The 12,355-nt window shown below is 43.8% G+C and overlaps 1 protein-coding gene across 6 annotated transcripts in view; it reads right to left on the reverse strand.

The window, feature by feature from the left end:
* Window positions 1-555: 555 nt before the first annotated feature.
* AP3M1 (adaptor related protein complex 3 subunit mu 1) overlaps window positions 556-12,355 on the reverse strand; it is a 35,658-nt gene continuing 23,858 nt past the window's right edge. For all 6 annotated transcript variants that reach the window (XM_089780342.1, XM_075935761.2, XM_075935757.2 and 3 more), the window contains exons 4-10: window positions 10,966-11,137; window positions 9,841-9,978; window positions 7,424-7,509; window positions 6,643-6,776; window positions 5,491-5,698; window positions 3,678-3,822; window positions 556-1,634 (exon numbers count right to left, since the gene is read on the reverse strand). In XM_089780342.1, the coding sequence (XP_089636468.1) occupies window positions 1,534-1,634; window positions 3,678-3,822; window positions 5,491-5,698; window positions 6,643-6,776; window positions 7,424-7,509; window positions 9,841-9,978; window positions 10,966-11,137 (984 nt within the window). In that variant the 3' untranslated portion in view covers window positions 556-1,533. The remainder of the gene's footprint in view (window positions 1,635-3,677; window positions 3,823-5,490; window positions 5,699-6,642; window positions 6,777-7,423; window positions 7,510-9,840; window positions 9,979-10,965; window positions 11,138-12,355) is intronic.

Below are 12,355 nucleotides of genomic sequence, written 5' to 3' on the forward strand. Positions count from 1 at the left end.
GAAAAATATCTGAAAACTAAGTTTTTGCTACAACTTACTCGTGGCAGGGCAGGTGATGACATTTGAGTGTAAAAAGTACAAACACAACAACGTGCTATTTGCTAAATAACTGCCCCTCTGCAGGCCAATGCCCTATCCTGTAAGGCAGCCAGGAACCCACCCCACCTCTCCCCCTTCAGGATGTCCCTTATATCCTGTATTGTCTGCTGACTCCCAGGGTGGGGCTGGAGCCCTCCACTCTCTGCTCCCCAGCATAATGCCCTATCCCCTCAGCCATATGGGAACCCACCCTACCTTCAGGACGTTCCTTAAATCCTGTATTGGTGAAACAAAACTCAGTTTTCTTGAAGTGTCAGTTGTGTTGACATTCCTCCCCCCTCCCAAGGCTTCTCTCGAGTATCCCAAGGGTACTTGTACTACTGGTTGAGAAACACTGCTAGACCAGAGCCATTGCCAGATTAGAGCCTTGCAAACCAGGGAGGTTCAACCTCTACTGTTTGCTAGAGCCCTAGAGAGACAGGACTGAATACAAAATACATTTTAGAAGTGGAGAGATTGGCAGCAGAGTTCCCTTTTAATTAATTACAGTAAAGCATACAATCTTTGAGTACATTTGACATTTTCTACTGTGCTACCGAAAATCTACACTCCAATGTACACATGGCACACAAGTCTGGTGTATTTGCTTTAAAGAGGAAGTGCCTCTAAATCAAAGTTGAGGCCTTACATAAAAAAATAGATCTTCCTCTCTGCAACTGTATTCATAATAAAAATACAAAGTAAGAAGAGATGCAGAAATAAAGTGGAGTACCGGAAGCAACCATCACACTCAGATGCAGGTTGGTTTTTTTTAAAAAAATCCACTCATCTGCTGGTGGCACAAATGAAAGTTGAATAAGGCAAACACTTCCTAAGGCAGTATCTTGTAAACATAAGGAAAAATTTTTCAGACCAGCTCTGGAGGCAAGTGAACAAACTGGACGTGTCCCATGCTCCCCCAGAAGCCTATCCATTCTCTCTGCTGCACACTAGTTCTGGGATGATATCATGTGCACTGTGAAAGGTTCGCTTGGAGCAGGCTCTGAGAATGAGAATAGGGAGTCTTCTCTTCCCCCCCCCCCCCCGGTAGTGATAAAAGCTATCATACAAGGATTCCGCAGGGTTGCATGCCCTATGTTAGTGTGCTTTTACTATGTGGCTTTGGTATTGTATTTGGCAGTGAGTTGGTGACATTCTGTAAGCCACCCAATCCCAAAACAATCCTTGATTCAAAAGGATTAATTGAAAGTGTGAAATTAGGTGGGGGCGGGAGGGGAATCAACCTAGTGTATAACCATGTTTATAAAAAAAAAAACAAAAAAAAGACTACATTTAGATTTGAATGGCTGCTGTGAAATGCTCTGATCCCAAACTAATCAGTGTGCATTGTTACTCAATTGGCACCTAATAGCAAGATAAGTCACTATGTGGTTGCAACTTCCAAATCTGAAGAAAAGAAGTACCACCACTAGCTCTGGGAATCAGAGCATCTTCTCATGTTCGGACTTGGAATTTTCCTGCTTTTGTGATGTACTTGACACCTTTAAAAGGTTTGTATTTCTCTCCATACATGTCAAGGCGATTTACTTTCAATCCTACACAAAGGGGAACATGAAGCACAAGTTATAAAAGCAAAGCCTTTCACATTTTCACACTTCCCACCCCTGGAAGAGTTTAGGTCTTCATCCTAGCAACCCTAAGCGCTACCATTAAGGGTGAATGGGTTTCTCTTCCAAGCTCTCTTCCTCAGACGGTTTTTATGCCAGAAGGGATGACTAATTCATGTAGCAGCTCTCAACATGGACATATGGCCAACCTATCTCTCCTATACTGTCAAGTGTGAGAGTTCCTGGGACTCAGAACCAAGCTCACTGCTCATGTTTGTCCTGCTGCATAGCACACACCAGACAACAGCTACCCTTAAGACCTCCAACCATCAGCGCAAGAGCTAGCTGGACTATAGCAGAGCTTTGACAAAGACATCCATTCTTGCTCTGAAAATTTTCAAGTGACTGAAAACTACTTGAACCCTTGGTCAGTTCCTGCAGTGGTTAGTTACCCTCTTGGTTATAAAAGTTTGCACAATTTCCAGTCTGGGTAGTTTTAGGGCTTGCTGTGCCTTAGTTTATTAGCTGAAGTTAATCACAGCTTTCTGAAAGTCTTCCCTTAGACCTGAAGCCGTTAATTCTGTGTTGTTCATGTCTCGTTAGTCCGTGAGCACCTATACAACATACCATCGTTAGCAAACGCATGGTAGCACAGGTACAAGAGATGGAAAAAAACCCTCAAAATAAAGAGTGAACAGATTCCTCCAGAGCAAATTATGCAGCAAAGCAGGGAAGTGACGCAGACTAATTAAAAGTTTGCTTATTTTATTGGTCAAACGTGGCTCCAGCGTAGGAGTGGGGAGCACAGGCCAGTGTCTGCATTGAGAGGGGACAGCCACAGAAGGTGGTGCCTGAGGCACCAGCTGGGACCATCTGCTACACGTGACCAGTGTGGCATTCTAGAACCACCCCAGTGAGACCATGGTTCCACTAACATGGTCTTCTGACCTTGCTAATCCACTGCCTTCACTGCTCCCACCTCATTTGGTTGCAAGTAGCATTTGCTGCCAGTGTGTAATCCAATACATAGAATGTATCTGAGTGAAGGGTAACAGCTCTAGCTGGTTTCAGTGGTGTTCTCGTGCACTGTTTGTTTGCAGGACTCGGGCCTCTGAGATTAATGTCTCAAGTGCATGGTTGTATTAACACTGTAGAGCCTTCTGGTTTGAATTCATGCTCTGAAACTAGAGGGCTGTGTCTACTCTGGGCCACTTATTCCGGAAAATCAGCCGCTTTTCCGGAATAAGCTGCGAGCCGTCTACACTGGCCCTTGAATTTCCGGAATAGCAACGATGCTCTACTGTACAAAATCAGCCGCCATTCTGGAAAAACTATTCTGCTCCCGCTCGGGCATAAGTCCTTATTCCGGAACACTGTTCCAGAAAAGGGCCAGTGCAGACAGCCTAGTAGTCTTTTCCGGAAAAAAGCCCCGATCGTGAAAATGGCCATCAGGGCTCTTTTCCGGAAAAGCGCATCTACATTGGCCACAGGCGCTTTTCCGGAAAAGCAGCCTGCCAATGTAGACGCTCCCTTTCCGGAAAAACTGAAAACGGAATAGTATTCCGTTTTAAGCAGTTCCGGAAATTCATGCCAGTGTAGAGACAGCCGAGGAGTTACTTTGACGCCAATGTGAGGCAGTTAAGAACTGTCTAAGATTACAAGAGCGAGGAGGAAAATAGTTTATAAAAAACTTTGTCACTGATAATTGGGGAGGGATTTTTCCCTGGGCCAGACCACAGAACTCAAGGAAAACAATTCCATCCCACACTGAACTCTTCCTTGCCCTGCATCTGAGAAATGTATGCATATTCCAAGCAGCAGCCTGTGAAATGCCCATTAATTTTGCCCTGGAAAGGCCACGAGGAATGATGGAACGGTTAGTGTTTCAAAGAAACTTCATCTGTTTGAACTGAACGCTGCACTAGCCCCTGTATCATCTAGTCTGCAGCATCTCCAAGCCAGCCCCTGTGATCCCAGAATTGCCCCATGTCCTCCCAATTGGATTAGTTCTGGTTAATAAAGCAGTCTCACCTGAAATAGCTAGTTGCTGTATCTTAAATTGAATGTTTAGGCTGGGATTCTCCTCTGGCTTAGGGGCTCCAGCCTGTAGATTCACTGTGCCCTTAAGATTGGGTAACTTTTGAGGGGTAATTTTGCCAACATCCCATGTTAACACCTTTAAAAAAAAAAAAAAAAAAAAAGAGGAGTGAGTGGAATTTTGCAAACATTTTGAGAAATCACGTTAATATCAAGCTGTTAATTTGTAAGCTGGGCAGGGCAGCTAGTCCATAGAAGAATTCTGGCAGCTGGATACCAGGTCCTGTCAGGTCCCTTGCCTGGGTTAAATCCAACATGAAGCCCGATAAGAACAATGACCAGGGGTCAGGAAACCTTCATAGGGTCCAATTCCTTAGCAATGCTTCCTGATAAATGACTCAGACAAGTCAACAGGGCCCAAGTGAGGCAGGAAGCAGCACAAAGCTAACAGCTACGTGGGTAGGAGAGAATTGGGGGGGGGGTTGTGGAGAAAATGGAAGAGGAGCAGAATGGCTCTTTGCATGCAGAATGGGAGGAAAAGGAGGTTTCTGCCGTTACGAGGCAGCTAGAAGACAATCTGCATCACCAGTGCTTTAAAGGGTCAGTTGTTGTAGGTGCCTTCTTCTATAAGAGGAGCAAAGATTGGTAAAAAACTCCCCCTTTGTGTCCATTCCTACTCCTGTTGAGTTCATTGCATGCTGCTGCTTGCCTGGCTCTGTGGTACGTATGGGATGCAAAGTCCACCAGACTGTAACAATTAAGGTAAACTGAGTTTTGATTCCAAGTCAAATACAGTCCTTCGGACGCAATTTCATCTCTTTCTGTACCAATACAAAATGAAGAGTTCCACTGTGGCAGTCACCTTCACAACTCTTACTACGTAATTTAGGAAGGGGGCAGAGAAGACAGCAAGATTTACCTGAGAAGAACTAGAAGCTGGATGTGTACAGTATGTTTTTACATGTGTTTTAGGGCTATTTGCTCCTTTGCCCACCTTCCCTCCCAGCTGGAGTAATCGTGGTTGTGATATATTTGTCTGCCTTGGGCGCTGTTCACTTTGATGCAATAGTTTAGTCTCATTTTTATCAGTCTCTCTTTGGAGAACTGTTGCCTCCCGCTCAAATAAAGAGCTACCTGGCAAGCTCTTAGCAGTGCTAAGAAAATAGCATGAGACATACAGGAGGGGGACTTGGTACAAACAGCCTGTAAAAATTGCTCTTAAGGTTCAAATGAAAAAGACTAACAGTTCTGGCTGTCAACTCCTGTGTGCAAAAAGCATAAGTGAGAATTGCATTGGAACGATACACTCAGAGAAGCAGCATTATAGGTCAACTGTTTGAGGGTTTTTTGGGCTACATGAGAGCAACAGCAAACATACCCAAAATATACCCCCCATTCTGCTATTTGCTGGCTATTCTGCATACTGCAGCTTACCCGTGCCTGCTACTTGCTGCCTGAGTTTAAAATTGTGCTCCAGCAGTTATAAGGAAATGTCTCCTTACAGAGCATGGGGGAAAAGGCATGCACCATACATAAAATGGATACAAGGCGCTGACACACACATTAAACGGAAAAGAAGGTTTCTGTTATCATAACCCTAAAGAAAGAACACAGGTATAAAATGTGGTTTCAAAGATGCTCTTTACAATATACCAAGAAAGAAATAAGAACAGTAATTCTTTTAGATCAGGAGAAAACTATATTGAGTGCTCAAGTTTAGATGTGTTAGGGTATGAAGCTCCCTTTAGTGTCTCTAATTTTGTCTGCATTGAATTTAAAGACAGAAATAAAACAGCTCAAGACTTACTTTAAGGACAGGATCAAATGTATAGCTGCCTTGTGTGGAAGTAAGGTTCATGTTTAGTACAGCTTTTGGCATATGAACCGTCACAATGACTCCTTCCACTGTCTTCCCCATATTCTGTTTTGGTCCAATTGTAACATCAAATCTTCCTGAAGAGCTGTTCTCCTTAAAACTGATTATGTGTTTCACATACACAGGAATTGCTACCAAGCTGAAGACAGAAATGGGGAATTAAATGCACTTTGCAGAAAATAAGACTTCAGATATATTAGGGGAAATACAAGTACAGTTTGCAAAAGTTTCTTGTATCTTATTGTGTTGGCAGGATAAAACCATAACCAATTTCTCTTGAAAGTAAAAAGTTACACTGTCCGAAAACAGATCCAAAAGTGGGATTGGGGGCGGGAGGGAAGAGGGAGAAATCAAAATTTTTAAGTTAGCAGTTCATAAGGCAATACCAAGTTCTAGTGGTGCAGAACAGTTTAACAATCAATACAAAAAAATACTTAAAGGCAGTCTGACTGTACAGTCTCACTTTTGCCTACATTGCAGTTTAGGGGTGGTTTTTTTTTTAAGCCAGTGAAGTTCAATGTGCTACAAAGAGATAGTGTCTTAATTACAGAGCAGTTTTTAGCAATGGAAACATCCAAAGTGAAATGTTCTGTTACAAACTAGTCATCTGCCCAGCTGAACAATTGCAGCTTGGCAGAGATCTCGAGATCATCACAGAAGTGTTTTTTAAAATGCAACAGAGCAACACATTAAATACATCTCAGACAACTACCCATGAACATGCAGTTACTACTACTGAGAATTCCAGTTATTAAATCATAAGTCAAAGCAAACTGAAACGTCTTAAGATTATCCTAAAGCTTGTTTACAGGATTTTTTATGTGGATTGTTTATGTGGCTTGTTTATGTGGATTTTAGTGTGCACTAGCACGGTGCACACCGAAGGGCTGAGGTGGAACCTGCTGGAGTGTACTGAAAGGTTCCCTAGGGCACATGAAAGTTTGAAACTTTTAGTACATGCCAGCAGGATCCATTGAGTGTGCAACACCCTAGAGTGCACTAGAATGCGCTCCCTTCCTGCATGAAGTAATGCACTGTGCAGACAAGTCTCAAGTGAAGCCTGGATAGCTAACACAAACTTACTTCTGTGAACTCACACGGTAGGATATCAATCTGAAGTTTCCGTCCGGAGGAATAAAGGAGAGGACTCTTTCAGACTCCCAACGCTTGAACCGAATGCAGGGATGGAAACTGACATCATCCAGAAGCCTCGGGTTCTACAGGAAGGGACAGAATGTTAAGCTTCTCCCGTATCTGGTGAAGGTTCGCCATCAGTTGGCTCATTTCTTCCTCACGCCTTCCCCCTCTTTCCCTCCCTCCCCCCCCATAGCTAGGCTGCTGTAGAGAGATTCTAGGTTCATAATCCTGGCCAAGAGACGAGGTACAGTCTGACAAAAGAAATGCCAGTTTCCCCTCCCTTATCCCATCCTGTAAGCTGTGACTGGTAGGGAGTGGCTTTAAGTGAGAGAAGCCAATTTAGTCTCCGTGCACATTCACTCCTTTGCCAAGGATGCCAATTAAGGAGAGCTGGTGTTCATGGTGCCTGCTATTGTTAGGCCACTAAACCACAATCAGATCATGACAGCTGTCAGTTCCTGCTGCTCCAGGGACAAATAGGCCCTCCATCTCCATTACCAATTACAGTACTAAACAATACAGCCACCCTACCAGGCACAGCACTGCAAAGTTACATGCACTATTTAGAACATATATTGTGGCTGGAGACTACAGCCATGAAGCAGCTAGATCCTCCTCTCTGCATACTATGGATTGAGGGCACCATTTCAGTCTTTTTGCATAAATGTTGCCAGAAGCACAGCACAAACAGTTACATTTATTTGGCCAATTGCACAGCTAGGTTTACCATGAATGAAAGAGAAAGATCAGGCATTCCTGACAGCTTAATGCAGGAATCAATGACCCCTTGAATTTCTGCAAAGACTGTGGAACCTGGAAAAGCAGGGAGAAAGAAACACATAGATTAGTAGACAGTGGATAGCTTACCAAATATAACAGGAGCTGCAGTAAAGAGGGTATAAATGCATCACACGCAATGCTGCAGAGTAGGGATGTTCAATTGGGTTATCTGACTAATCAAGTATGGACTGCACAACGAGTTGATAGAAGCACTCTGCAGAGCTGCAGTGGGGGTAGTTCCAGGAGCCAACTCGAGCCGGGACTGAGTCTTGCTGCACCCACGCTGCAGCTCTGCATTTTACGACGTTTAAAATGCAGAGATGTTGTGTCCCAGACTAGTGCGAGCTGGGACTGCTTTCTCTTGGCTCATGCTGAGTCCAGCAGCCCCTGTCTTCCACAAACGGGCTGGTGACCCTCATGGACAGGGGCTGTTGCCAGAGCAGCCTCTGCCCACAGCGAGGCTCAGCCTGCCAGAGCCAGATTCGCAGCAGCCTTCCCTATCCCCTCCACTGCCTCCGATAGAGGCAGTGGGGGTTGGGCAGGTGGCCCCTCAGAGACAGTGCTTGGCAGAACCGGCTTTTATAAATTGCAAGTGTGGCGGACTTAAGTTTCTTGCCTGGTCTGTTAAAGACCTGACAGATGTAAGACCATGAGATTTCTAATTTAATAAGCAATGGCTGCCTTCCATGTCCCACGCAAACTAAAAGGTCTTGGTCTTTAATAGGATTTTGGTCTTACGTAGCCACACAAAAGAATAATAATAATAATAATAATAATAATAATAAAAGATGCAGAACCTACAGTTCATTGATTTGAGAGGAAACTGTAAGCTAATATTTACTTAGTGACATGACTGAAGAGAAGAGACCATTTCAAATAGACATGATTTCAGAGTCTCAGTGTAAGATGAGACAACGGCATATACTATGGAAGCGATCATAAAAGTTGCATATGTTCCAATAAAGTCTAGAGGTCTCATAAGGAAGGAAGAGAGAGTAGGGTTGCCAGATGATTTCAACAAAGATACCGAACATCCTCCACCCCCCCCCCCAAAAAAAAAAAACCAACCCCACCAGGGAAAAAATTCTGTTGAGGGGGAAAAAAAAGGGGGGAGACCAAAGTTGTTGGGGGGGGGGGGGGAGAAAAAAAAAGGACCCCAAGAGTTAAGCAAATAAATAAATAAAACAGCGCGGCCCCTTTAATTGTGTGCAGAGTCAGAATAAAGCTAGAAAGAGGTGCGGTTGAGCTCTAAGACCCAGGGAAAGCATTGCTTCCCCTTGCTCAGGTCTTTAAGTTTTTTGCTGTCAGCCATCTTGTTTTCTTGGTCAAGCCCGAAGGGAGCTTCTCTGCGGAACCAGGTAAGCAGGGGCTCCGGGGTCCCAGAGGCTGGGCCCAGTTGGTGAGTGTGTTTTAGGGTTGCCAAGTGTCCGGTATTTTCACCTCCTGGCAGGGAAAAACCAGAAGATACCGGACATTTAGGTGTCCAGTATATTCTGAATTTTTTTTACCGGACAGGAGGCAAAAATACCAGACTGTCCAGGTCAACACCGGACACCTGGCAACCCTAAGGGAGAGCCTTTGAGGAACTGAAGTTAAAGAATCGTAGGGGGAAAAACATGAACTGCTCGCAACTAGGATTCACAACAGCCTCGAACTGGTCTGGAAGCAGGAGCCGTAACGGAACTACAGACGGCAATTTTGTTACATCATTACTGACCGGGTATGCCCATTACATGTTTTGGATGGTACTGAGCAAGCTAGATGCAATCCATGTTATGCATCAAGGGACTCTGACTGTCATGTCTCCACCTCCATAGCTCTCCTCTTCCCCAAAATTTAAGGGCTTTCACTCTTCAGCATTCATACTGGCTGGGTATTTAGAAAAGAGCATTCTCTGCCTCTGAATAACATGAGGCTCGAGAGGGAGGGAAAACTTTTGCCCTGTACATATGATAAGGAGTCTGCAACTTAACGATCATTTGTTGGCATGAAAGAACAGTGGACATACAACGTAACAGATCAGATCAATCTTTGGCCCTCTAGAAAATGTTTCCTTTAATTACGATTATAAAAAAAGAAAAGAAAACAAAACCAACAAAACCACCCCCCCCCCAAACCAATAGACAAGTCATAATTTTCTAGATGCAAGGTACTACTTGCAAATCAAAAGTCTGCCAGGTAGGTAGCCTAGGCCATATTGCTTTTATGAGATGAAAGAAATGCATTTGTGCACGACCTTTCAAATGGGTAGTGTTCTTATTTGTGATGTATAACGGCAGCCAGACAGACTGCATGAATGCTCTCTAAACATCACTGGCTAAATAGAATGCTGACAAGCAATTCTGCGCTGACATGGCATCTTACCTGATTTGTCTATAATCGCATCTATTTCTTCAATCACATCAAAATAGGCTTCATTATTTGTGTACTTGACTACTGCTCTGCGCCAAGGAATGTTGGACAGCTGTCCAGTGGGAAGCGTCTCTCCCATATTGCTACTACCTGGGAAAAACAGACAATTCAAAACATAATTCATTAGAAGAGATTTGTTTCAGATCCCAGAGTTATGCACCGAAAAATATAATGAACCCAGAAACCACAAAATTATAACAGAAGGGTTTCCTTAACTGGATGAAAAAGTCCACATTTTCTGACAGTGCTCGCCCTCTGCATTGTTTGTACTTCTAAATATTTGACCTAAGTCAGCGGGAGCTTTTAGGCTGCTAAGAATGCAGGATTAGTGATTTAGGAGTCAAAGTTGCTTAGGAACATTCAAATATTTTACCCTCCCATAGTCAACATTTGGATAGAAAAATGGTTCTTAACCTTAAACATGAAATATATAACAACAGAGTGTACAACAAAACAAACCTGAGAAGTGTTGATTTAACTGAGTGATATTCAGACTTCAGAAGTTCAGGAGACAAAATTAGCCATCAGCATTACCGAAAAGAGCCACAGTAGAGTAAATTAAACACTGAATTCACTCTGTAAAACTAGTCTCACTTCAAAGTGACTGACCAAGTATTATGTTATCTACAGTTGATTAACTCTGTAAAAGTTACCCTCATTGGGTAAAAAATTAAATAAAAACATATTCCCATTTTGTAGATGTGCAACTGACTGTTCCTTCCTTGCAGGAGGTTGCTTTTTTTGTGTACGTGTTTCTTGTATTACATGCTGTTTACTTGAGACCATTTCTCCACTGTTCATCCATATTTTGAATTTTTATCCTATCCTTCAAAGCACTTGCAACCCCTCCCATCTTGGTATTGTCCACAAAAGAATAAGCATGTTATACTCTCTGTTCCATTATCTAAATCACTGATGAAGATATTGACCAGAACTGAACCCAGGAACAATCCTTTTGGGACCCCACTTGATATGCCCTTCAGGTTCGACTGAACCACTGATAACTACTCTCAGTCAATTCATTTTATTAAAAAAAAAACAAAAAAAACTTTGACGCTAGTTGGCCGTTTATCATACCTGTGATGGAATTGACAACAGAGCGCAGAATCGTGGGAGGCTTTATCAATTCTTTTAAGATATTGGATTCCGTTGCCAATGGGAAGCCATTGTCCAACATTTCTTCTAGAAGCTCATAGACAATAACCACATTGTCCTTAATTGCCGTTTCAGAGCACTCGCCAAAATAATCCTAAACAAATCAGATTACAAAAGGGAGAGGATTTTTATTCATATTAAAACTGATGTAAAGTTTATTTTGCTTATAAAACTAATAGTTATGGTGGCAAGAGCTTTTCTGGACATGCTTTGAACAGGGATGTGAACGGGTTATTGCTTACTTAATAGCAACCCCCCCACTGCTGCTTCTGCCCCCCCCCCCTTGGATCCAGAGCCAGCAACTCAGGGTGGGATCAGAAGCAGCTGGGCTGGAGTAGTTATTATTTAACTAAATAACTGATTAAATCTATTCCTCAGGAAGCAGGTGCTGGGTTTCCCCAAGGGCTGGGCTCAAACCCTCAACCTCCGGCTCCCTCCCTCCCTAGTTTTGAACCACAGGACTGTTAGAGTCCAGTGCAAGTACGGGTACAGTGCCCAGCCATTGTTTAGTTTTCAGTTCAGGAAATACTCTGAACACACCACCCTGTAGGTCCTTCAGTGCCATGCACTGCACCTTACAGCTACTTGACAGATATGTCATGGTAAATTGGATTACAAAAACGGATTACAATTTTCATGGACAGTTTCATTGCAACAGATGCATCGGCAGAACACAAACACCGCACAATTATCTAAAGGTGGAAGCTTTGGAGAGTCAGTCTGAAGTGTGAGCTTGGTGCTCACAAGCAAATGCCCACAAGCAAAATCAGCCAAGCAGAGCTTTTGGGGCTCGGCTTGATTAAACAAAATTTTGCTTTACAAAACAAAACATAGAACACAAGGGGAATCAGATTATTGACAAGGAAGGTTTTGCATCTACAGATTATACCTCCCTGGTTCAGCATGCTTGGGACATGGGACCAGGGGAGGCCCATGCCGGGCCCTCTGCTGGCTGCGGGCTTCACTCCAGCAGCAGCAGACAGGCTGGCATTGACTGAGCGGACACGGGGAAGGAGGAGGATGGGCCTTTAGGGGAAAGAGGCAGGTGACTGCAGCATGATATAACTCCCATCTCCACAGCCACCCTGCCTTCCCATTTCCCCCCCCCCCCAACACTCCCTCCCTCCTCGAGATTGAACGTGACAAATGAGCTACAGGTGGTGGTCCGGAAAGGCAAGAGAAGGGTTACTGGGCAAAACTGGGCCCTGCTCTCAGTGAGCGCTCCAGCGTGGGAACGCCCACAGGGATGCCAGACCACTGGTGCAGCCGGACAAAAAATACCCAAATTCTAGAGGCCCCAACTGTATTTTTC

The sequence above is a fragment of the Pelodiscus sinensis genome, chromosome 8 (assembly GCF_052426305.1).
Source record: "Pelodiscus sinensis isolate ZL-2025 chromosome 8, ASM5242630v1, whole genome shotgun sequence".
Taxonomy (NCBI): domain Eukaryota; kingdom Metazoa; phylum Chordata; order Testudines; family Trionychidae; genus Pelodiscus; species Pelodiscus sinensis.